The 25,946-nt window shown below is 40.5% G+C and overlaps 2 protein-coding genes across 4 annotated transcripts in view; one reads left to right on the top strand and one right to left on the bottom strand.

Moving 5' to 3' along the window:
* nbn (nibrin) overlaps window positions 1-17,542 on the top strand; it is a 24,256-nt gene extending 6,714 nt beyond the window's left edge. Inside the window, exons 7-17 of one of the 2 annotated variants that reach the window (XM_033640679.2) lie at window positions 1,997-2,187; window positions 2,318-2,418; window positions 2,927-3,059; window positions 3,153-3,361; window positions 5,045-5,213; window positions 5,331-5,988; window positions 6,109-6,198; window positions 7,736-7,876; window positions 9,367-9,480; window positions 9,564-9,613; window positions 13,917-17,542. In XM_033640679.2, coding sequence (XP_033496570.2) covers window positions 1,997-2,187; window positions 2,318-2,418; window positions 2,927-3,059; window positions 3,153-3,361; window positions 5,045-5,213; window positions 5,331-5,988; window positions 6,109-6,198; window positions 7,736-7,876; window positions 9,367-9,480; window positions 9,564-9,613; window positions 13,917-13,950 — 1,890 coding nt within the window. In that variant the 3' untranslated portion in view covers window positions 13,951-17,542. Of the gene's footprint in view, window positions 1-1,996; window positions 2,188-2,317; window positions 2,419-2,926; window positions 3,060-3,152; window positions 3,362-5,038; window positions 5,214-5,330; window positions 5,989-6,108; window positions 6,199-7,735; window positions 7,877-9,366; window positions 9,481-9,563; window positions 9,614-13,916 lie in introns of both variants that reach the window. The other variant, XM_033640678.2, reaches the window with a different exon arrangement.
* Window positions 17,538-25,946, bottom strand: osgin2 (oxidative stress induced growth inhibitor family member 2). 2 transcript variants are annotated; one of them, XM_033640680.2, is made up of 6 exons: window positions 25,747-25,946; window positions 22,138-22,230; window positions 20,937-21,073; window positions 20,664-20,855; window positions 19,674-19,765; window positions 17,538-19,578 (listed from the first exon to the last, which is right to left on the bottom strand). In XM_033640680.2, the coding sequence occupies exons 2-6, from the start codon at window positions 22,202-22,204 to the stop codon at window positions 18,396-18,398; spliced, it is 1,671 nt and encodes a 556-aa protein (XP_033496571.1). In that variant the 5' UTR covers window positions 22,205-22,230; window positions 25,747-25,946; the 3' UTR covers window positions 17,538-18,395. The 2 variants fall into 2 exon arrangements, with proteins under 2 accessions (XP_033496571.1, XP_033496572.1); XM_033640681.2 differs by lacking the exon at window positions 25,747-25,946 and adding an exon at window positions 25,546-25,661.

Here is a 25,946-nt window from a genome sequence, read left to right as displayed (position 1 = left end):
CTGTCATGTTCACAACAATTACATAGAAGCAGTCAATGGAGATGAGCATCTGGGATCTCAGGTTCCCTCAAACAATGCTGATTAAATATGTCTAAAAAAAGAAAAGAAAATCACAAAAGTAAAAAAAAAAAAAAAAAAAATGCGAATCTAAGAGATAAAATAATACAAGTTAAAATATACAGAGATTAAATATGACAAATAAAATATAAAATAAATAAATGTAAATTTGTGGTGGAAAGTAATTCCGATTAACTGTAAATTTGTTTGATACAAAAAGATTGTCAGTGAAGACAATGATATTGTCTAAAATGCTGGATCAGGTGTCAGTGAGCACATTAGTCTAAGCCCTGATTTGATACCATGTAATTTATAAATAAAGTTAAAAGTAGTTTCACACCCTGATAAAACCATAGTTTCCCAGAAATCAGTTCTACGTCACAGCAGCCCTCACAGCAATATCGTCAGTATTTAACACTGGACAGTCCCACCAGTAAAAAGGCAACGTGTACAGCATGCAAGGCTGTAGTGTCAGGGTTATTAGTACACAGCTGTTAGCTTCTATTTTTAATGCACTGCTATTGGATCGTTACTCTGTATTGGCCGATACGAAAGTGCAGGTATCGTAATTGGTATCAGGAAGGCATAAATAGTATCAGAGCATCTCTAATGTAGTAAATAGACACAGCCTGAGGGATGAAGCTCTGAAATTTAGAATTAATGTGACTTTTATCTGTTTAAAATACTGTGCCCCAGTAATTATGTCCGTCACAATTTACCAGGGTCCAAAGTTTTACTGGAATATTTTTTCATGCCATTATCAGCAAGCAAATAGGTACGCATTTAAATATGAAGGAAAGCAGACAAATCTTTGCCTTTATTAAACTGTGATCAAGAAATCGGTGATGAATCAAAACTAATGAATTAATTGACTAGTAAATTCAGCATTTTACTGGGTTGTTTTTACTCAATGCATGCTGAAAAATAAAGAAAGAAAGAAAGAAAGAAAGAAAGAAAACCACAGCCATGAGTCATACATGGATGAAAATCGGCTCGTAAAAATTCAGTTACCTATCATTACCCATTATTTTCATTTTCACAAGATAATAAGATGAATAGCACAATAAGATATTTTTTGATAACATTTAATTTTCATTCAGTGATATTCATTTTTTAACATTTAGTCTACAGAACAATGTTAAAGATTTTGCAAGGGCACGGAGAGAAAAGATGAACAGAGACACTGATGCTGCAAAGAAACTTCTGACATTCTGCTGCTGTGACATTTTGCAGCGGTATATAGTGATATAGCTTTTAAATGCAATGGTTAGAGACGGCTGCACAACGAGGTCATGCACGTGAGCTCAAAGACAAAACTAGACAATTAATATGCGCACATCACCAACTGGGCAGGGGTGTGAATTACTCAGAGTTTCCCTCAGTCTTCTAATCTGTCCAAATGACCTTCAGATTTTTTCACCATTGCTAAAAAAAATTCAGTTCATGACAGGAAAATATTGGTTAATGTAACCTCTGCCTCCAGATGACCAGAGGACGTGCACGTTATGAGTCCTCATCAGGGACAGCAGACTGATCTGCACCGTCTTGTTGGCCTTATAGATGTTTTTAAACTTCTTTCTACTCCGTGGCTTCCAGAAGAGCAAACTCTGCCAGCTGTAATGTGTTTGCATCCCTGCTTTAAGAAGCCAGCTGAAATGCAAATTGTAATTGATATTATCACATTATGAGTGAATGTTTCTGCAATTTCCAAACTTGAAGTTGTAAGTGTACATAAGTACAACAGCATTATAGATTATCCTCTGGAACAAATGCTTTTACAAGAGCTAAAATATTTATGCATCACTCAAAGGTTCAAGCCTTCAGTCAGATTAACCTGAGGGGAAATATCACAGGATGGTAGGATGGAGACACACAGACACTCCGTCTGTCTCTCTGATCTACATCATGTGTAACTCCTGCTCTTCCATGTTGTTTGCAGCTGAAGCGGCTGAGTGCAGCAGTGGGTTTTGGAGGTGGCAGGAGCCAGCTGCTGCAGGAGGGCTCGCTGCCCCGGGGCCTGCTAGAGTCTGCACAGAGCTGTGTGGTCGATGTTATGACAGGCAGCACCCAAACTCTGCTTTCTTCCTCTACCACAGAGTGGGCAAACTCTGTAAATAACATTGTTCAAAGGTTTGTACAAACTCCCATTTTTCTGTGGAGAAGCACTTTAGAGTGTGTTTTGGCAATTTATTTGTCATGGTTACAATTTGTGGAGACTTTAAAACTCTCTCTGGCATCTGTCCTTTGTTCACTGACACAGGAAAGGCCTCAGAGTCATCACAGAGTCTGAAATCGGTTTGGCTGCCATCTATGCTTCTTGTGACAAGTACTGCAATCCGTCCAGTGTGGCACTAGACTCAGGTGGGTGACCAGAGAAGAAAACACTGACTATATACTCAGAGGTTTTGTATGCAACATTCAGAGCATCAATAAGCAGCCAACCACTATTTGCTATGTAAAGATATAGTGGTGTACTTGCATCCTGATCCAAAAATGCAGTCACCGCGCCTCTGTGTGTTTCAGTCTGAGCTTCTCTGTTTGTTGTGGTAAGCCGGTCAGGCTGCGCGTATCCCACAGCTTAGCTCAATGTCGCCGCTTTGCACTGTGCTCATACAGCGGTCACGATGATATCGGGATGGTGGCATCACGGAAGTGTAGCACCCACCCTCTGGTTCCCCACGGTTAACGTCGTTAGCTCTGTTAACACTGTTGCTGTTGGTTAGCGCTCTTTATGGAGTTAGCACTTTTAGCTGCTAGCCACCTACTCAGCCACCTCCATGTTGAGAACCGTGTGCAGACAACTCATACACTCTGAATTTCACAAAGAGCCCCTTTAACATCTTTGTTTCTATCTTTCTTTACATTTTAGAGTCAGCACCAAAAGTGGAACCCAGAATCCCGAGTGCTTCGCTGTCACAGAGCGTTGCGGTGAATGAGACTGTGTTACCAGCAGCATCTCAGAACATCACGGCTTACGCAGCGAACACAGAGCCATTACAGGGGTACCAGCACTCACAGACACACACTCATCATGTGTGAGAGTCGTCCTTTTTCTGTTTGCCTGTCTGATTTGTGAAATTGTTTTTATTCATCAGGAAAGAGCTGAGAGAAGTCACAGGGGTGGTGGCGGTGGGGGAGACTCCTGAGAAGAAGCAAAACCAGAGCGGCAGTCAGCTACGTGGATCCAAACCCGAAGCTCAGAAGATGCCCACTCAGTGTGTTGTAGCTGACACAGTGAGCTCATCGTTCAACGCTACCAAGAACGCGGACTCACCGTGGAAAAAGCCAGAGACAAAACCAACAGGTAGCTGCAGGAATGAGAGATGTACTGATCCCGCTTTTTCTTGCTTGATGCAGATTCTGATACCTAAAGTCTGAGATGTATACACTTTGTTGGTGTGAAATCATAACACGGAGCTTTGCTGTTACATTTTTTCTTAATTGTCATTGTACATAAGTAGGTCACTTAAACAACAGACACAGCCTCTAGAGCCTCTCCTTTGTTGTTCAACTATGTAATTTGGTTCTGAACATTTGAAATAAATTGTCTGTTGTGCTGTTACAAATTACATAACATTATTGATCAGGACAAAGTGTATAATATGGATCACTCACATCTGTCCTTTACCAAGAGTATTTGTGTCAAAACCAATCTGATCTATTAGCTTGGTGCATCCCTACAATGTATGTGGCCCCATTTGTCAGATTTATTTGTGTTTGAAGAGTACTAATGAGCAGCCTAGTTAAACTAATAGTGCAACATGTGAAATATGCTTCTGCAGTAACTTGAGAGACAGAACTTAATGCACTGTATAAAATTTCTGCTGCTAGGGATCTCTTAATCAAATCAAAAGACAGACTTTGATAATGTCCTGAAGTAGAGTGAAGTTTCATTTATGTCACGTTTGTTCACGTTTGTTTCATTCTAATGAAATAGTCGCAAGTAACGTCGGCTAACACATCATGAATTTGCTAATATACCATTAGTATTAGATGAGTCAGCTACCCAGGTTTCAATATACATCTTTAGGATACGCTGGTATGCATCATCGGTGATGTTCCTGGGGTCATAGGGGTTTTCGAGTCTTTCACCATCAGATCCCCTCACCCATATAGCTACTATAGCTAACGTTTTGTGGCGAACTCAAGCACAAACTGATGTAGGTGGTGGTAGACCAGCAACTCTTGTGTTCTGCGAGGTAAAATGTCAAAGGAGTCAGGTGGCTTTGAAGAGAGTGATATAACAGCTTTTAGCTACCAAAAAAAGGGCCAGCCAAAAAAATCAGTGTCAGTTTAGATGTATTCTATGCGATATAAATATATATGCACAGCTTTAACTTGCCGTCAGACAGACTTTCCCGACACCATCTGAACCGTCATCTCTGCTCGCTTCAAAAATGCTTGACAAAAACAGTAATTCTACCTTACAGAACATGGGTGTTGCAGTTCTACCACTGCCTCTATCTCTTAGTAATGCTTTTGTAACATTATAATGTCATCATACACTTTAGCTCGGTTGCTAGAGGGGATATGACATTAACAGGTGACCAAATGAAATGCACCATTACCTTGAATAAAATTACAGATTTCTCTGGGTTTAATCATTATTGGAAACATTTGGGATAACGTAAGTACACAACTCAAAGTATATAACGTAGGTCTAATAATTTTTTTAGAGGATTTATGCAGAAATTATACGTATTGGTGAGCCTTAGGAGTGCTGGTGCTGGCGAGCTATTTCCCCCTGTTCCTAGTCTTTATGCTAAGCTAAGCTAACACGCTGCAGGCATAGTGGACAGTGGCATCTGTAGGGCCTGGTGAACTGTCAAACTGAATTGCCCTTTGGGACAAATAAAGTTGTTTTGATTTGATTTGATTTGATTTGATTTGATCCTCTACCTTGAGAAATAAATGAACTGTCCCTTGAATGCAGTAATGATAGGCCTGTAATAATCTGACCAGTCAGTCAATGTTTTTGCAGTTTCAGGTGCAGGCAGTAGTGACATCAGGTCCCAGCCATCTGCTCCCTGGACCAATGGTGGCAAGAAGACATTCGTACAGAGGCAGTCTCCTCAGAAACAGAAAAACTCTGCACAGGCTTCCCCACAGAAACAATCAACTCTGACCAACTTCTTTCAAACAGTCAATAAGAAGAGGTAAACATCTGCTGTTTAAAACAAGAACTATATCACTGTTTTTGTGTGTTGGTAGTAAGTTGTTGTTCATGTTGAAGTCTGTTTCTACCCCTCTCTTTGTTTCATCCTGTCATCAAGGCCTTTGGAGGACGAGCTCTGTGCTGTCACGTCAGAGTCAAAACGGCCTGTACTGGAATCATCCATCAGCATACAGGCACCAAACTCTTCAGCCACATCTGAAGAAACATACTCACGTTCAGGCAGAGCCCCTGCAACAACATCCCAGACTGCACTGGGGTCAGCAGCTGACCTTTTTGTTGGACGGTCAGAGGTCCCCCAAGCTGTCCCAGAGCAGCCACGGAGTAGAAAGAGGAAGGAGTTGGAAGAAGACATACACATGGATGAACTGGAGTCTATTATGTCTCTGGATATGGACTTCGGCGATGAGCAGCCCTCAGGCAATCAGGGCCAGAAAGCACCGCTAACAGTGCACAGTACAACCAAACAGAAACAAAGTTCAAATACTGTGGAGGCTTCGTCTTCGAGCAAGAGGCAGCGGGTCCTCGTAGAGGAAACAGGAAAGAACCAGAGGTTGCAGGTGGGCCTGGAAAAAGAGTCAGATTCCCATAAGCACCAAAAATCTCCACCACATATTGTCTCCATCAAGAAAGAGCAGGTTGATCCTTTAGAGCACAGGAAAACTAATCAGGAGTCCAGCAAACCTCAGGAAGTGTCATCCGCCAGTACAAGTAAAAACCTCCAGCCTTTTGACAGTGACGAGGCGTCTTTCATTGAGGTGAGGATTTACTGTCTGCCTTCTTTTGTGCTTCCAATTATTAAGAGAAAAGAAAACTTAAAAGTCTCAGTTATATTTTCAATCATGTTTCACTGTTTCTGCACATGTTTAATCCTGCAGGATTTAGCGCTACTTGAAGGAGATATTACTGAGCCTAAAGAAGAGACTAAGACCCCTCTGAAACCGGTTACAGTCAAACAGGAGGTCCAAGTAAGTTCTGTGTAAAGCTCTTACTGTCACAGTTTTCTCTCTTCCTCACTTTAAATAAGCTACAATATCCAGCTAACTATTTTACTTCTTTTTCTGCCTTTATTTATTGTCAAAATCAGGGTTTTTGATTACTCTTAAGCTCGGGACAGACAGCACTGGATGAATCAAAGTCATCAGAATACTAACTATTTTCAGTGGCTTCAAGCCAACAGTCAGAACATTTTTGATTCAAGTTTACTCAGTCTCAACTCAAATTTCAAAGCTTACTGGCATCCAGTAGTTGTAAGAGTGGCTAGCTGATGTATTTATTGTGCTGTTTTGAAACTTGAAGTGTAATCTACAAGCAATTAATGATTGTTTTCATTCATTCATTTATTTATTCATCTTCCAACCGCTTCATCCTCGTGAGGGTCGCGGGGGGCCTGGAGCCTATCCCAGCTGACATTGGGCGAGAGGCAGGGTACACCCTGGACAGGTTGCCAGACTATCGCAGGGCTGACACATAGAGACACGCTCACATTCACACCTACAGACAATTTAGAGTTATCAATTAACCTAGTCCCCAATCTGCATGTCTTTGGACTGTGGGAGGAAGCCGGAGTGCCCGGAGAGAACCCACGCTGACACGGGGAGAACATGCAAACTCCACACAGAAGGGCTCCCACACCTGGGATCGATCCGGCAACCCTCTTGCTGTGAGGCGACAGTGCTAACCACCACACCACCGTGCCGCCCCATGATTGTTTTCATTAGTAATTAATCTGCTGATTATTTTTCTCGACCAGCTGATTAATTGTTTGGTCTATTAAATGTAAGAAAATGGTGAAAAATGTCCACCTCAGTCTCTCAAAGTCCAACATGATGTCTTTAAATGTCTAGTTTTGTCAGACTAAACTCAAAGATATTCAGTTTATTGTGATATAAAAAGGAAACAAGTAGAAAATCTCCATATTTTAGAGGCTGAAAAGAACATTTTCTACCATTTTCCCATGAGGAATTACTTAAAGGATTTATCAATTGTCATATTGGTTGGGAATTATTTATCTGTCGATCAACTAATAGTTGCAGCTCTGTTGAGAACCAGTCAGAAGACACTGTCTGAACTGCCTGGACACCCCCTTTATGCATTAAAGGTCCAGTGTGTAAGATTTAAGGGCATCTTTTGTCAGAGGTGGAATATAATGCTCTGTGTTTTCTTTATTGTATATTCACCTGAAATAAAGGAATTGTTGTTTTTCATTACCTTACTATGAACCATTTTTATCTACATACGGAGCGGATCCTCTTCCATGGAGGCTGCCACGTTCTACAGTAAGCCAGAACAGACAAACCAAACATAGGCTCTAGATAGGGCCATTCACGCTTTCGTGTCGGCCCCTGTTGTTCTTCCACATAGTTGGCACATAGGAAAAGTTTCAGTTGGTTGCAGTCAGCCTCACCACTAGATGCCACTACATGAAACACACTGGACCTTTAATTCACTGCAGTTGTGATTTGTTTTAAATCCTAAAACATTAATCTATGTGCTGTTTTGTAGGAGTCGAAGATTGATGAAGACCTTCCTAAAAAGCTGGTGCTAGTGGAGTTTAGATCTCTGACTGTGTCTGCACCTCCCAAAACCAAACCACAGACGACGCAGAGCAACGGCTACGCAAAGAACTTCAAATGTTTCCGCAAGGTCAGAGTACAAAGCAACTTACACAACAGAAACATACAGCAGAGTCTCATTTGAAATTTAGAGGCAGCACTTAAAATAATATTTTTTGCAGGTCCCTGAACTCTTAAATTCAATTTTATAAATATTAAGCCTTTAAAGTCACCTTAAAATTGGTAAGGTCTTAATTGCCACAGACATTTTATCATATTTCATTTACCCAACTTGTCATTTATTTTTGTCAAAATGAGTCCACATTTCTGTTGTGACAGATCTTTCAACCTACCATTGAACATAATACTGTATTTTAATTTATACTTGCACTTGTTGGCAAAATGTAGATCAGCGTAACTCACTCTAATGACCATATTTCTACGTAAAACCTACCTCTGCACGGGAACACAGATACTAATCACCTTTATACTTACCTGCAGTACATGTACAAGAAAAAGATGATTTGTCCAAAAAACAGTTTTAAGGCCTTTGCACACTGAGTCAGTTTTTATTTATTTATTTATTTTTTTTTGTCTGACTTTGTCACACATCTAAAAATAAATACGACGTCATGTTGTGTCAATCGTGCTTGAAGTCTGAAACTTTCATCCATCATTAAAATTTTCAGAACAGGTTAGATCTTTTTGAGTATTTCGCATCCGTCAGAGCCTTTAGCGACGTTAGACAAATAATAAGTGAAGAAAAAGTGTCACCGGGACACAGTCAAAACAAGTGGACCACACACAGAATGTGGAGGACAGAGAGGACAGACAGCTCCGCCCCTTCATGCAGCTGCGGTGCCAAATGACAGACAGGGAGGGAGTGACAGAGAGATACGTAACTCCAGTGGAGAGAGGCAAAGGAGGAAATGTGTCTTTTTATTTTGTCACGTATTGCAAATGTTCACATCAAATAGAACAATAATTGCATCGGAATCAGTGTGCGAGGTTTATGTGTGTAAAGATTTTTTTCTGGTGATTGATTAAATTAAAAAAGCATCCACAGAAAACAGACTCCATGTGAAAAGGCCTTTGAAGTTGAAACAGTTCTCTCAACAGGCTCCTTTGTGTTCTATTCAGTTTGCCGACAGATGAAATCTAGATATTTTCTTCCAGATATCTAGAATTTTTACAAATTTTTAAAAGAAAAAAAACCCATCCCTTCATTGGGTGTGGAAAAAAAAATCCAATTTCAGGCACTCAAGTGGATGAAATTTAAAACAGAAAGTCTAGATATTTATGCAGCATTAATACACATGGACGAAAATACCTCTTTTCCCCAGGAAGCACACTAATGAGGGATTCTCTCTTCCATAAAATGTCCATAATTTGTGAGAGACGTGTCCAGTTTTTTATTAATTTCCAGAGATAAACGTGTGTGCCCTTATTAGAACAATGTCACGAATGACGCGATACGAACAGGACAGTCGATTTTAATCCCTTCCACAAAGCACACAAAATAAATTCCAACAAAGTTTCATCATTCTCTTTCTCATAAATGTCCTTTTGTGCATGTGGCAGGTCTGCGTGCCAAGTGCAGAGGGCCGAGCCCACATCATCAGAGGGTCTGATCTGCTGGTTCACAACCGGGGCAAAAACTCTGATCTGGATGAATGGCTGAAAGATGCAGCAGAGGTATTATTGTCACTCCGTGTCTTTTATCTGTCTGTGATCTGTCTGAGCCTTTCATTCATGACTTGAGCCTGTGTTTGTTCCAGGAGGAGCGTCAGAACAGACGGGATGAGAGCGCTGGAGATGACCTCTTCAGGTGAGAAACTGGATAAGATGTGTACTAACCTTTATATGTCCTTCACAGCTTCCTAAAGACCAGTGTAAGGTTTCTAGATTTGTCTCACATCTGTAGGTATATAGGCTGACTTTCTGTTTTGTCATTAGGTTGACATTTTAAGGTAAAACACTGGCGTATTCTTTTTTATTTTATACTGATTTATTGATGATTTATGAAGATTTGAGATCGTCCTGCTGCTTCAGTTTCTGTCTCCTTCATTATCTGTGTTTTGAACAAAAAAGTTAACCCTCAGCATGACTTACTCATATAATATAAGCGAGGTGTTGGTCATCCCAACTCATCAGTAGAGATCTTCATGTGTCCAAAATGTTGGGCCTCATCTGAAACTGAGATATGTGTGGAAAGAGAGAAAACACAGACACAGCAGAAGCATGATGTGCTATCAATTAATAAGCCGGAGTCCAGGGCTGCCCCCGACTAAGAATTTTCCTAGTCGACCAGTAGTCGTCATTTAGGGCCATTAGTCGAGTAGTCGCCCGCATGTTTACGATATTAATGTAATTATTAAATGATATATTTTAGGTGGGGCAACACAATGGTTTGAGTTGAAGGTGTGAGAAAGAATACTATTAGTAACATTGTTAACACTGTGCTACATTACAGAGAAATACAAAACCGTACTAATGAACCTTCATTAATATAGGCCTATATTTTATCTACAAGTGCACGTCACACACTGAGCGAGCCGCCTGTTAATGACGCTGTGGGCTAATGGGCATGTAGCTACTTCCATGTTTCAGATGATACGTCATGTTTGTAGTCGACCAATGAAGATGAGTTTACATATCACCTTGGGTTCGTCCTTCACCTTCTCAAAATGATCCCACACTTTGGATTTCTTGCCTGACATGTTATTAACTAGCCTGTGGAATAACCACAGGTACCAGCCTTGGAAATTAGGGGCCGTATACATGCCAGGTCTTTAACCGCCTGGAAATCTTCTTCCAGGAGCTGTTTATAAGTGTGTAGACCTATCGTCATTGGGACAGATGTAAAGCTGTGGGTAGCCCTGCACTAACATGATCAACTTTTCCGTATTTATCAGACTGAATATTTACTGAATAAGGGAAAGATATCTGTTGGCTGTGATTGGTTTATAACCTGACTCCTGTCTGACTGCTGAGCGTGGTCTCTCCCTGTGTCTGTCCTTTCAAATTAAATTCCCACATGGTCCAGTCATGTAGGTTTTGATATATTTTGACAAGGCGCAGCTCCTAACAGAGTTTCACTTTTTTTTTTTTCCTGCGACTAAGCGACCAATGAAATCTTGCTGACTAATCGACTAGTGTTCGACTGGCGTTCAGTCGACTATTAGGGGGCAGCCCTACCGGATTCGAAAAGCAGCAATATAATGATAATGTCTAAAGCAAGGATGTAATTAAAAAGTAACTCCAAAAGTAAGTTATATAAATTGTTTATTAGCTCATTGCGTGTGTTATTACTGGGAAAACTACTGAGCTCATTGTTTCATGAAACTCTGTGGAAGGTTGTGGCAGCAGAGGAAGAAGCCATTAAAATTTGGAGTGAATCCAAATCACAGGGCGGATAAACACATTATTTTTTACCTTTGTTAACATTGCAAGATAAGACATTCAGCTCTGATCGAAAAAAGTCATACATCTTAAAATCCAATAGATGGTAGTGAAGTATATTCACACAGCCAAAATATATCCAGATATATAGGGTTGTAAAGGAATGAGTGAGCATTGTTGGACTTCCTGTTCCTTCATCTCAATGTCAGTGTATTTTTTCAATGGGTTTTTGGTTAGATGCCTGAGGTCTGTGGTGAAAACAAGCTTAAGGGAATTTCACTTTTTGTTTGACGACATGAAATGCATCAGCAAATACCACCTCAGAATTTTGAAGCTTTTACATGTCTATAAAAAGACAAGTGGCTAAGTGAGACTTCAGAGCATCTTCACGCCGAACACAGCTTTACAGCCTCAACGTTGAAGACATGCGACCGTAGTGTAGTTCGTTTATAGCCTGGCCTTATAACCTAATCTATCCTTTTCATTGATAATCCATCATAACCTTTCCAAATCTTTTGTTCAGCTACGTCTGCTGTATTTCCTCTCTAGAGTCCCCAATCAATGAAAAATGAAACTACAACTCCAGTAGCATGTATCAAGTAAAGGTAAAAACTGGTCAGGTCTGACTACGTAAACAACCTACAAAACCACTCTTTGTCTCTTTTAGGATGTCTTTATCCAGGGTAAATACAAAATAAGTGCAATTTCCATTAATTAAAACAAATGAATTGTCCTAGGCGTGGTTGACCTTATCCTGTTGTTTCTATTTTTCTTTCCTCCCTTCATTTCTTTATGAAGTTGTTTCTGAGAATACCTCAAGTAGGTGGGTCTAACGTTAGCTTTTCACCTCTGACTTCAGAAATCATGCAAGTGGTGTTGATTTGTGAAGATTATCTTGTTGAACAGCATGTGTAAGTAACAGAAACTTTTGTTTGCCACAGAGTTTATTTTCTGCAGTAATCAAAAATCCAATGGAAAAATCCCTTTGGTTTTTTGACTAGGGAACCACGGCGATGTCAACTTTCAGGTCGGCCTACAGCAAAACGTCATCTCTGCACTATTCTGCTCATTTGTCTAAAATAATGCTAAATTAAATAATATTGTGGTTAAACTGAGACACTGTCTACAGTTGATGCTATTCTTTTTATTTTTTTACACAAGGTATTTTTATTTATAATTTATTAAGGTGCACAGAGCATCAACACACAAACATAGAACCAACAAGGACAGAACAAAACAACTCCACCCATCCACCAACCCAGGAACAAACCAAGAAAGCCAGATCAGCAAAAGGAAATCCAAAAGACAAGAACAAAAAATAAATAAATAAATGGGAAAAAAGGAAAATAATAATAAGAATAATTATATATATATATATATATATATACATATATATATATATATATATATATATATAAACATAAAACAATTTATTTTAAAAAAGGACGACAAATTAATAAACTTGTGTGACATAAGTAGTCAAGTATAACATGTTTAGCTACAATTTTTCAGCTTCTATATTTGCTACCAAAGTTAAACATTGTTGCCAGGTAGCATAGAAGCGTGCAGTTGATCCTTTAATAAAACAACAGAATTTCTCCAATTGTAAATGATACATAACCTCCTTAATCCATTGTCCAAATGTTAGAGGTGAAGAGTCCGTCCATTTACACAGGATGAGCCTTCTGGTCAGAAGTGAACAGAAAGAGACAATGTCCGTTTGGGCTCTACTTAAATTAGCATCTAGAGGAGTCACTCCAAATACTGCTATGGACATCGATGGGGCAACCAGCCGTCCAAACATTGTTGAAAGAATATTAAATCCCAGAAATGAAATACTTTAGGACATGACCAGAACATGTGACATAAAGTTGTTTTTTTTGTTTTGTTTTTAGTATAATATTTTATATGTTTCTTTGTCCCCATTTTTGTGTTTATTGTTTAGCCAGACGGGTATAAATGTTTCCCCTCTTGTCTCCTTGTCATTGGCATCCTTCTGAATATAGGAGGCAATACTTCCCACTGTTAACTAAGTGGTGTGTTCCTTACCTTATGGACACTGAAATTTGGGTAAACCCCCTGAATGTACACTGCCCCTTGTGCTACACTTGCTTGGTCCCTCATTTAGTATAAAGTGATAGAGTCCTCTGTCAGAAAGTTTCTGTCTGTGCAGCCTCAGTCGGTATCATCTGGTGCAGACATGATATAATTAACTGGGAATTATGGATATGGGACCGCTGTGGCTTCAGTGTAACCAATGAGAACTTAGTGATTCTTTCGTCACAGTGGTTGCCTAGGTAACAGAGGTGATGTAAGCTGGCGCTGCTGCTGGCGCTGCCGTGTTTTCTTTGACTAAGCAGAAAAGAGACAGTCTGAGATTGATTTTGTGCGTCAAGGCTGAGCTGTTTGATCACTGAGTCATGCTCAGTCAGTCATGCGTATCCGGGGAACGGACTCCGCTGCTAAGAAAACACTCCGGTATTTTCTTTTTTGGTAGGTCTAAACGAAGTTTCCAGACGTGGTTTATAGGAAGCCTGTTTGCTTTAAGCTGTTCAAACACTGTCCTCGTTTTACAGCGCTTAATTTAGGCTGATTTTATTGTTTGTTCAAAATGCCTCTAAGGACAGTGAGGAATGATCCATGAGGAATGTTAAAAGCCCATCCTGACGTGGACAGACCTGTGAGATAAAATCTCTTCTGTGTGTGTGTATGTGTGTGTGTTTCCTTAGGTACAACCCCAGCAAACTAACCAGGAGAAGATGAAATGCCTTCATCTCAACGTCCTACAGGGAGAAATCATTTCAGAGGCACAGGAAGTATGTCAGACTTCATCAACACCATATAAAAAGGACTCCAGAAATAATAATTTGAAAGATAAATCCTGATATCTGTGTGTCAAATGTAACTGTGTGGTAGCTGCTTATATGATCAGAAATGTTTGTCAGTGTTTTGTTTTGCTGTTCTATCTATAAATGTCACTAATGAAGCCACTGACAGCGAACAATGTAACAAAACAGTCACATGTTCAGAGATTTTTTCTCAAAGTTTTATTTGTCAATAATAAAAAAATGCGGCATACAAAACATTAAAAACTCTTCAATTGTACAAGAGAGCGTTAAAACTCTACATGCTGAAAGCAGCTTTTCCTTCGTTTTGAAGTTAAGACCAAATGTGTTCCCTGGTTTTATCTGAACGAGAAACTCAAGAGGGATTCAAGTTGCCATTTCTTAAACGATCTCCATCGAGCCTTCAGGCACTTTTACAGATCTGAAACTGTTCAGATAAGTAGTCATCATGCCAAAACGTTTACAGGCCTTTCTGTGCAGATAGTCGATGCCCACCTGTCCCTTCATATCCAAGGCCAGTGCCAGCATTCAGCATGAGTTGTGCAGTAACAAAAGTTTTTTGTTTTTTTTTAAGAGCAGCAGAGTGCCAAAAGGAAGAAGGAGACTGGCCCTTATATATCATTCTGTTCTCTAAACTACAATGGGATTATTTTGCTTATTACTTTGGGATTAAAGCAAATTTTCTACCAAATACTTGCGAGTTGCTTTCAAACATCCGTACGAATCTGTGCTAAAATGTGAAGCATATGGATGGACACACAATAAACCTGTTGGTGCTTCATCAAGCATACAGATTGCGCTTGGAGTTGAAGCAACCTGGGTCATATTTTTATCCTTTGAAGGTCCACTGTGTAAGATTTAGGGGGGTTTAGTGGAATCTAATGGTGAGGATTGCAACCAGCTGAAACTTTTCCCAGTTTGAATTCCTTCAGTGTTCAGGAGGTTTTTACCAGGAGCTGAATCATCTCTAGAGGTCTCTTCCTCTAAAACAAACCGACCAGGTGATTAAAAGCAGAAAATAAAACACGGAATAAAGCATTTTCACGTTATAAAAAGTGTTTGGCACTTTGCAGACGGGCAGCTAGACCAGCACCTGCTAATTTGTGCTCACCTTTTTCCTTTGATAACTTAAGATCCAGACATTTTGGAGGCTTTTACCATGAGCTGAATTAGAGGTCTCCTTCTCTCTAAAACAAATGCACCAGGTGATTTTAAGCCGGTAAAAAAACACTGAATGAAACAGTTTAACATTAAAAAAATCAGTGTTTTTCGGATGCTGCTTGTCACAAAGGGGCTTCCAACTATAAAGGCCAACGCGAAAATACGAATGGCCCATCAAGAGCAAGTGTTTTATTTGTCCTTTTAGGGGCACTGTAGAAAAACATGGCAGTGCAGCATGGAGATCTCCATGGATGAGGACCATGATTCTTATTTTCAGGTGATTATACACAAAGAAAAATATTTTATATTCAATTTCTGCCAGTACATCCCCCTAAATCCTACACACTGGACCTTTAACTAAATTCAAAACAATAATAAGAGTTATCTCCACTTTTGAGTCACCCAGTCTGCAGTCCTTACACATACTCTTTCCTGTCTTCTGCTCACAGCAGCTGCTGCAAGGCAATGGTTCATGCCTGCATGCATATATTTAATATTCATATCAAAACAATATTCAGAAGTCAGTGAAAAAAGCATCAAGGAATAATTCAGCAGAAATTCAATTTTCAACACAAGTAACAACATTTCCACTAGTTACTGTTATATGATTACCAAAACTTATACAGTAATGTGTTAAACTACTAACTTTGTTAGTGGAAAAAGTAATGTGACTACAGTAACATGTTATTTTAGTAATGCATTGCCCCCAACACTGACTCTGACTACCATCTTGTATAGAAGGGGGGGGGGGGGGGGGGGGATCTGCATATAGCATCACACTCTTGCAGACAGTGTTAAAATGACTGAAAGGAAGAAAAATACAGTGGAAATGAAGAATAGATTGCTACTGTCTCTGCTCACCATCTGTCTGATTTGGCACTTGGCTGTTTGCTGTGAGGCTGTATTAAAAATGGAAGAAGATTTTTATATATACACACATCTAGAGTTGGTGTATCTCAGCCCAGTTATTAGAGTTTGCAGTTTCTATGTTAGTAAACAATGTTGTGTGCCATGTTTTACAAATTTGAAATAAACATATGTTATGACTACAGTGATAGACAATAAAAAATTGACATATTGCCCAGTAGGTAGATTAAATAGCTCTAAGATGGAGCACAGGTGTTAGCTTTCACAGGGATAGCCACAACATGCTGAAAATACAGTGTAATGCAATTATAAAAACACAAAGACAATGCTAAGATTTGGTTTGCTAAAAATAAATTAAAAAAAAAATAATAAATGATTTATATGGTATGATTGTAAAAATGGGTATTCAGCAAGTGTGCTTTTCTGTTGTGTCATGGAGAGCCCCTTTTCTTCATGTGTATCTATAATGGTTTAGAGTCAGCTCGCACTGACTGGCTTAAAAGACAAGAAAATTTTAAGTGTTTAGATAAATGGATTGTGAAGGCAAGAATTGTTTTACTTTTTCATAATATTCCAGTCATGATGTAATGGGTGATATTAAGTTAAATTACCATGCTGCTGTTTTATTCTGTCTTCTAGAAATCATATTTTACCACTAATGAAACCTCTCAGTGAACACCATGCCCATCTTCATTTTGCCAAAATACATCATTGTGGGGTAACACACGTTTGCGTGGGCTCATTTGATGAGAAGTTTCCATGTCTCAGAATTGAAAGCTGGCTGCCAAATGAACCAAATTTAAAAACAAAAAAGCAAGCACTATCAGTGGGGAAAATTAGGATGTGCATTTAGCGTTCTCAAATCTAGTGTTTTCTCTGTGGATGCGTCGAAGGCACGCTCAAAAGCGAAAGCGCTGTCACGGCACATGAGTGTTTCCAAGGGCCTGTTTTTCAGGGTGCTATGGCTGCGGCCTGAGATACTCAAAGTTTAACTTTTGCAACACAGCAATGCACACTGCATGTCATATGACGAGGAACAACCAATCACAGCCAGTATCTTCCCTTTCTGCCATTAACATCAGTCTATAATAAATATGAAAAAACATTTTAGGCCTAATACACACTTGAAAAACAACAGCTGGAAGAAGATCAGCTCCAAACTCAGGATTTCTGGTTAGTAGGCTATGATACGGTACTGGTTATGGTCACTTAAAAACTTAAGATGCAACCTGCCTGCACACCCTTAAAAGTTGGCACAGAGTACTGGCAAGAGTAGCACCCAGTGCTCGATCTCGCATTTCTAGGTGGTCAAAGACACGGCATGTGCCCTGGCCCCTAGTAATCTCGCAATTACATTTGCCGTTGCTCTAAATGTAAATCTAAACAAATGTTAAAAACTGCCAAGATTTTCACCGTTGGCTGAAGTTTACATCTGAAGATGTGTGTACTGTATAGAAATACATTTTTAAAAAGAAGAAAAATGTAAAACACCAGAATGATCCTTTAATGAGTGTGTGTCTTTTGCCAGGATACTTGAATCTAAATGGTAAAATTGTCAGTGGGTGCCCAAGAATACATTCAGATCTGCAAGGGAAATTGTTTGCATAGAAATCCTGTCAGTATCACTGTAACCAAAGCAGCAGGTCAGATTTATTAGACTTAAAGTTTTTTAGGTATATGGCTCCAACTACCTACAATAGCAGCTAAACAAAGAATCCTCTGAAGTTTAAAAATAACGGTAGGCTCAGAATAATCAGGAACATTTAGATTGCTTAGCCATGAACTTGCTGTGTCACATGTTTTGAGATAAATCGATTGTAACTTTGTGTTATACCAGATTGCCCTCACAACTATAGCTATAAGTTGCATGGAGGATGAGCACAGTGGCCTCTACTTCTGAGCATTCCCCTCTCCTAAAGGCAACGCTAAAATAAGACTTAAAGTGTGATACGACAAACATTTAACTGTTGTTAGTAAATGGATTGAAAGACACATGGTGAACGAATAAATAACCCTGATGAAAATAAGGTCCCATTCAGTTGTGAGGTTACAGATTGACTAGAAAACATTGGCACATGGTAGCTTGGACTTCTGGGGACTTCTTATGAAGTCAGACAAGACTGTTGAAAGCTGTCTTTTGTTTCTTTAGAAACTAATTAGTGTACATCCATTGTCTTTTTGGTCTCAGAAAGTTGTAAAAATGCCTTAACTTTGATGAAAAAACACTGCCTAAATGATTAAAACATATTAAAACTCGTTTCACCCTTTACATCAGTTGGTAAGAGGCGCTTGAAATCTGTGCCCTACGACCAACGTGTACTGCTCTTTTATCCATCAAATGAAGTTGTTCCCTCCATTGCTGATGAGTTTCTCTTTCTTCTTGAGTTTCTTCAGCAGACAGGAGGCAATGCCTAAAGCACCACCCTTCAAAAAGCGAACAAAGTTGTCTCCCACTAGCGGGCCCATGGCAAACAGACCTGGCTCCTTGGTGCACTCAAAAGTGTAGGGGTGGATGTCAATGGGGTTCTGCGTGCAAGAGATGGGTTTTGTCGGATCCTGACCCAGGTACTGGCCCTGACCCTTCAAGAAAAACAAGTTAGGGTTGGTCCCGATCAGCACTAGTGCCATGGAGATCTTGAATGCCTTGAGGGAGTTGTTCCCCTGCAGCAAACACTTCATGTCAGACTGGAAGGACACCACACAGTGTTCAGGGAAACTGGTGTAGTCAGGAAACAGGCTGACACTGGCATTACCAGCCATGTTACTTGTGGCAAGTTGGGGCTTTGGGCAAATCTTGGCACATACTGAAGAGGCAATGCTTACAGCCTGGGGTCTGTTTGAAGCAGAGGAGGGAGCCACATTTGTGTAGGTCTGAGAGCACATCATGTTATAGACTTTGTGGTACTCTGGGTACAGGGTCTTGGGCAGCTGTTTGAAGATGAGGTCTGGGTCGTCTACGCTCTTACGAAAGACATGAAGCACTCTTATGTTGCTGTTACAAGCGCACAGAACTGCGTCTGCAGCACTTAAACCCGCACCTACAATTAAAACCGGATCAGAGTTCATATCCAGTTTTCTCAGGCTTACAGCCAAACCCAAATCTGAGATGCTGTGGGATACAAACGGTAGGTCCTCCCCCTCTGCGCCTAATCGAACTGGTGAATCAGACGCACCGGTGGCCAGAACTACATTCTCAGCAAACAGAGAGAAGGGAACATGAGTGTCGTTCTGCACCTGCTGGTATCCCCTTACCTCCCAGAGAGCCCCCCCTCCTCCCTTGTTGAGACACTCAACTCCATTTACCTCAAAGCCTTCATTCCCACCATCTACCACTCCTCCATCTCCTTGATCAGTGTGCCCATTCTCCAGACCTTCCCCCTCGTGCCCCCGGCTGAGTTTCTGGACAGAGGTCACGTAGGTGTTGTCAACAAAATTCTTTTGGAGGCCCTTTAGCTTCACATAGTTACGATAATAGGATGATATCTCCTCTGGGGTGGCTCTGTCACTGGTTACATCCCTAGAGAGAGGAGAGATGATGAGAAAAGAGGTAGCACAGAATTAAACTGAGGCTTGAGCCATGTCTTTGATGTTTACGTTGTCCTCTCTCAGTACCTGCGTTTCCCATTTGTCAAGTCTCTATAGTTAACACCGGGAAGCTCCATCCAGATACCAAGACTAATAGTCAGCATGGAGCCTTCCATTGCCTGAGGAGAGAAGAAGTGTAGAGGAAAAAGCAATGTCTGAGACAGTTAAAACAAAACGACTGACAATACAACACATCCTCACTCCCAACTTGTCAAATACCAACGCTTCATCAGTGGTCCTGCATGCCAACCTATGACTCTTTAGATACCCCTCAAGCATCAGTTTTGGACGTTCAGGGACAGAGTATCAATGTATGTTCATTAAATGCATTTTGTCTTTTCAAAATAAACTTTCCTGTGAAAACGGAAGTGTATCTTGAAAGAAAACAATGCATGTAACAGGCAGAATTTGACACGGTGTCCCAGAACATCAATAACCAATGCACCCAGGGTACCTTGCACGTTGAATGTGGACGTGGAAAGTCCATGACCAAACATCAGTATGTGACGAGGTTGGAGTGAGAGTGTGTTATAATGTAACCTCATGCAACACAGCTAGAGCAGTTTTCTATACATACCAGCACTTAAATTCAGTTCAGTTTTATTTGTATAGCCCAACCTCACAAATCCCAATTTGCCTCAGAGGGCTTTACAAGATACGATACTCTCCGTACTTGTACCCTCACAGTGGATAAAGAATAAAAACCCTTTAATCGGAAAGAAAATTGGAGAAACCTCAGAAAGAGCAACTGAGGAGTGCATTAAGTTGTTTTAAAAAGGACTGGATTGACTTTTGGTTTCACATAGGACAAAAACAGTGGTCTCCCGGGTGAAAAGCTTGAGTTTGTTTGACCCATCCTCCAACCCACCCTGTGTGGACTCTCTCGTTTTTTTTTACTACAGTACTTGCTCAGAGCGTCAAAATATGCTGTTGCCCAGTGCGTTTCATGCTGCATGGTATCTGACACGAATATATGGATCATTACAAACACGTGGAAGACTAAACCTTGTATCTTACATGCCAAGCACCTCCAGGTGTTGCCCTCCCGAGCACCAGATGTGGGATGTGCTGCTGCTTGTCCCTCCTCCACTGAAGGACAGGAGGGAACTCGTAGCCAAAGTCAGCATTGGGGTGTAGAAGTGTGTCAAAAAGCACGGCCACAGGGTTCCTCGATCTCCCCTCGAGACCTTCACTCAAATATTCCAGATCCTGCAAAAGAGTCCCTGTCATGACACAGATGTGCAGCTGTGATCGTGTCTACATGTGCAAGGAATTCATAGGTGTACCTACCTGTTCAGTGATGGATAGGTGCTTGGTCTCCTGCAGTTTCCTGTACAGTATGGGGTTTGGGTGGACAGTTGTTGTATCAAGGTAGGGCTTGTATCCACTCAGCAGGTAGGACAGACAGATACCTGATGGGCCGTTGCCTAAAAACAGACCCAGGTTTGGGAAACAGTTGGCTCAGCATCACAAAGGAGCACACAGCATTACATGTTGCTTTAAAGATAAAAATGCAGAGGTGGGACCAAGTCATTGTTTTGCGAGTCATGAGTAAGTTCAGTTCTGGTGCTCAAGTTCCAAGTCTTAGGGCCCTGACACACCAAGTCAATGATCAGATGTCAGTCAATGTCAGGCTGTCGGTGAGCTGTTTCCTTAGATTTTGCGGTGTTTCCTGTTTCCAGTTGGCCCTTGTATCCTTTTTGGCTGATTCTGCACGTTCAATAGGCCCACTAGGAAAACAAATAGACAGCTAAAGTAAAGAGAGCATGAGATCAGGACAAACGGATGAGGTCAGACTGTTTTACTAGCCATTGAGCTCTTTTGCAGAATGGGTTGATAACTGTTTGTGTTATTGTTCACTGCGGTGTGTTCAGGTGCAACTTTTTGGGTGAGACACAGGTGACGCAAGAGTCGCCCTTCGTCTTCACTAGTTCTTTGTTTGTTTGTGTTGGTTTCACGTTTGTAGGCATTTAGACTTTGAGTTCCGAGTCCTTAACAAGTCATAATGCACTCTTCACCAACTGTAATGGCATTTTGCCATCGGATTAATAACATTAAAGTTACAAAATCGTGAATGCTTTTTACAGTTTGGAAATAAGTTTGTTTTGTTAGTTTTGCATATTATAATTTGTTTCTTATTTATCAAAGTGTAGTTTTTGTACACAAACGAAATTGGTATAATTTTTTCATGGTTCTTTATGGTTCTCTCCTTGAACTTCCTGCATACTTTTTAATCTTTGGGCTTTGGGGGAGGTATCGAGTTGTTTTTTTGAGGTCAAAAGTCTCAGTTCAAATAAAGTCATGAACCATTGGTGTTAAAGTTCAAGTTCAGTTACAAGTCTTTGTTTATTTTGTCAAGTCGAGTCTAAAGTCATCGAATTTGTGACTTGAGTCCAAGTCATGTGAGTCGAATCCACACCTCTGTTAAAATGTAGGATTAGGGCCAATATAAAACCATTAAAGATCAGGAGGTTAAGAGCAAAGTGTTTACCAATGATGACCACGGGGACAGTGGGTGGGTGCTCTTGTCGCAGAGTGGTCTCTTCCAGAAGAGGCATGGCTGGAGCCTGGGCCAGAGCCGGCACTGAGGAAGAACGACAGAAATGTGAAGAAAGTTCCAGACATTTCTGCAGCCGTCCATTCGATGTTCAACTAAAAGCAGAGGCCCGTTTGTGCTTTGTCTCCCCCCTCACTGCTTCCATGTTTCTGGGTCAGATTATTTGAACAGGTTCAAACCGGCTTGCTGTCTTTGTGTCTGCCAATGTTGTTGTTCTCTCATGTTTGCTTAGATCCTGTCCCTATCCTCCATCATCAGCTGACACACACACACTGAACAGGGGAAAAAAACATTATTCATCCTGTTATTGTGCTTCCACACACACAGCCACAACCCTCCCTGTCTGTCTGGGGCTTCACACACGTGGAAACACCCCGCCACAACACAACGAGCCCCCAGCTTTTCTCTATGCCGTCCCGCCAACGTCCACAGACCCCCTGTCCTATTAAACATGGCCCGCGGCGAGGCTAGCCTCTGTTAACCCCGGTGCCGCTTCCCAAACAAAAGGGAGTTCTAATCAGATTTGTGTAGGCTTGGGTCTGTTGTGAAACGTTGCCGTTGAGCATGTGTAGTGTGTGTTTGTGTGTTATGGGACAGTGCCATTGTGTGCCCGCCGGGCAGCAAATCCCCCTGATCACTTCTCCGAGTGGGCCCTAATCCCACTGGGCCTGTTTATGTCTTTACCGCCCCTTTCAACAGCAGCAGGGTGAGAATGTGGACCTGGCATGCTGACAGAGCTCCTCCTCTCACAGCCACCCACCACACACACACACACACATACACTCACACATTCACAGCCACTCCCGCCAAAACATTACCCACCAGCTACAGCCAACAGTGCCCACTTGCCCCAGTTTCATAAAAACCCAAACACTGCCCACACTGCCTTTGTCTTACATCCCAAAACTCTGGCTCACTTCCCTTAAAACTCCCATGTCTCCCTGCTGCCAATACGGTCCACCTCATTTCACCCCACACCCCCTCTCCCCCTGTCTGACCTGTGTCTGTAACCGGTTGTCTTTGGTCATTGGCTTGTTTACCCTTTTCACTGAAAGCACTGGGATTCCACACATTGCCTGCCCTGTTTGGAGAACGTCGTGCCCCCAGTTGGCAAGTTGATACTGGTATTTCCATGTCACTGGGCAATTTGACAACCCCCACAGTGTTTAAACAGTCTTTACGTAACAGGGTTTTTTTTCTGAAACTTTCACTTTCCAGACCTTTTAAATCAGTGCATACTAGAATGAGCCCTTTGATGTGAGTGCATTTCAGGGGATCCGATCTAATCTGCAAAAATGTATTCTTATTTAAGATTATATGTCAACATTTTACACCAATGAACAGTATGAGAACAGTATATAAGACAAATCGATCCACACTTAAAGGTCTTATTACTTTTGTTGAGGGGGAGCTTTGAACCACATCTGTCCTAATCAGCAAATGGAGCAAGAATATTTATTCACACAGCAGTATGTCATTTAATGTCTGTTTGGGTTGTTATTTAGTCCCCTGACCCTGCATCTCATCTCTATCAGCCTGAGTAGGATTATTATTGTGTGCATCAGTAACTGTTGTTGCGTCAAGTGCTTTTGACAGATGTAAATATTGTATGATGCAACAACAGCACTGTAATGCTATTACATCATGATTCACAACACAATTTTATATTTTTTTAAGATGATATATGCAAGAGTGAATAATGAGTATATTTGTATGTGCTTCATTTACTGTATTTTTTCTATTTATTTAAACTCCAAAGTAAAAAAAAATAAATAAGTTTATAGTTTTAAGTATATAAAAATGTCTGTATAATGTGTCTAAAAGAAGTTGAAAGTTTTTTTTATGTATGTCTTTAAAAAATTCTCAAAAAAGGTCATACTAAAAAGTCATTTTATAGTATGTCTTGAAAATGTAATAAATAAATTCAAAGTATGTCTTTAAATAAGGTTTTTTTAAAGTCATATTATTTAATGTCTTAAAAAAGTTTTTCAAAGTCACATTGTAGTATGTCTTAAAGTTTTTAAAAAATCATATAGGATGTCTTCATTTAAAAAAAAAAGTCACAATTTTTAATGTCTTAAAAAAGTTTTAAAAAAGTCATTATAGTATGTCTTTTTTGTAAGTCATATTAGTGTCTTTAAAAAAAAGTTTTAAAAACATATATAAGTCTTAAAAACAAAAAAGAATTTGAAATAAGTCATATCATAGTAAAACATTTAAACATTATTTAAAGTCTCAAAATATTATATATTGTATTATTATTATTATTGTAAATCTTCAAAAATTGAAAACAATATTGTGTCTTAAAAAAGTTTAAAAAAAATCATAGTATGTATTTAAAAAGTAAAAAGAAAAGTCATATGATAGTATGCCTAACTTTTTATTAGTCATAGTATGTTTGAAAAATTAAAAAAATGTTATAGTATGTGCTGTCATAGTGTAGTTACTGATGTTGTATTAAGTGCCATTGAAAGATGTAAATATTACCTGACAGTGCTGTGCTGCTGTTGCATCATGCTGTTTCACAATACAGTTTTATATTTTATTTTTGAGATTATGGAAACAAATACAAATACACTTTAAAATAATAATAAAAATACGGTTACAGTGCAGATCATCCAAACTGCTTTACCTATAGCCACAGCTAAGAAGTGATATTAGACTCCATTATCGTTGCTAGTTTTTGGTTTGTTGTACTGGCCTCCTGCCCTTTTATGCGCCTACATGTGCACGTTGTGCAGCATGCGTGGACAGGACGCACCATACTTTTCCAGAACATAGTGTACTGTGTATTAGGGGCTACACATGGGAAACAAATGACACTTAATGTTACACTTCGAATCTGCAGTGTGGTCAGCAGAATAACAAAAGCCTTTTTTTGGTGAATTTGAGCACCATGCTTGAAAATAATGCGTCTCAATCAGGACTGCTCTTTTTTATTGTCAGTACAGGCTCTGTTTGAAAGGTGCGTTTTTCCACAGGCCTGCATCTCTGCAACTTGTGCTAATTTGCACGGAGCCTGCAGGTCGGTTACAAAATTAGGTTAACTTGAAACCAGCACTGTCTATAGATATATATGTGTGCTTGTGTGTGTGTGGATTTTGCTGCAGCACACGCTGCTGGATGATGCAGTCTGTTACACCAACATACACATCATCCTCATGGGCTCAAACCTCCCACCATACACTCCTGCTGACTCCGAGCAGCGGTCCTTGCAGCCTGCATCCAATAAGGCACAAGGAGCACATGCGACAAGCGGCTATGTCACCATCATTGCATAATTTAGGTCAAACACACACTCACGGGCATCCGCAACACTCGGCCAAGAACAGGATCTCTTACCGCGCTGTGATGAATGTCTTTATGTCCCAGTCGCGTCCTGTTATCACGACCCCTGGCTGCGTTTCTAACCGTATAAATAGGCAGACACCGGTGGGAGGACCTATCCGACTGTCCGGGCTCTTGCATGAGATAATAAGCCAACCTCTCACTCGTCATCTCACGCACACACACAGACACACACAGACGCGCACACACACTTACCTCCGTGCTGTTAAATCCGCGCAGACCTGGTTTATTCAGGTCTGACCAGCCTGTAAATGTCGCCTGAGAGGTAGATCTTGTCTGTGTCTTGATGGTACAGACTGTGTATGTGTGTGTGAGAGAGAACCCGGTGTCCTGCGTTTGCTTTTGTCGTCACATGCGCATCTCTGCACCGGCACGCGTGCGCGCGCTCACGGAGA

The sequence above is a fragment of the Epinephelus lanceolatus genome, chromosome 10 (genome assembly GCF_041903045.1).
Source record: "Epinephelus lanceolatus isolate andai-2023 chromosome 10, ASM4190304v1, whole genome shotgun sequence".
NCBI lineage: Eukaryota > Metazoa > Chordata > Actinopteri > Perciformes > Serranidae > Epinephelus > Epinephelus lanceolatus.
This window is presented reverse-complemented; position numbering and strand designations above follow the sequence as displayed.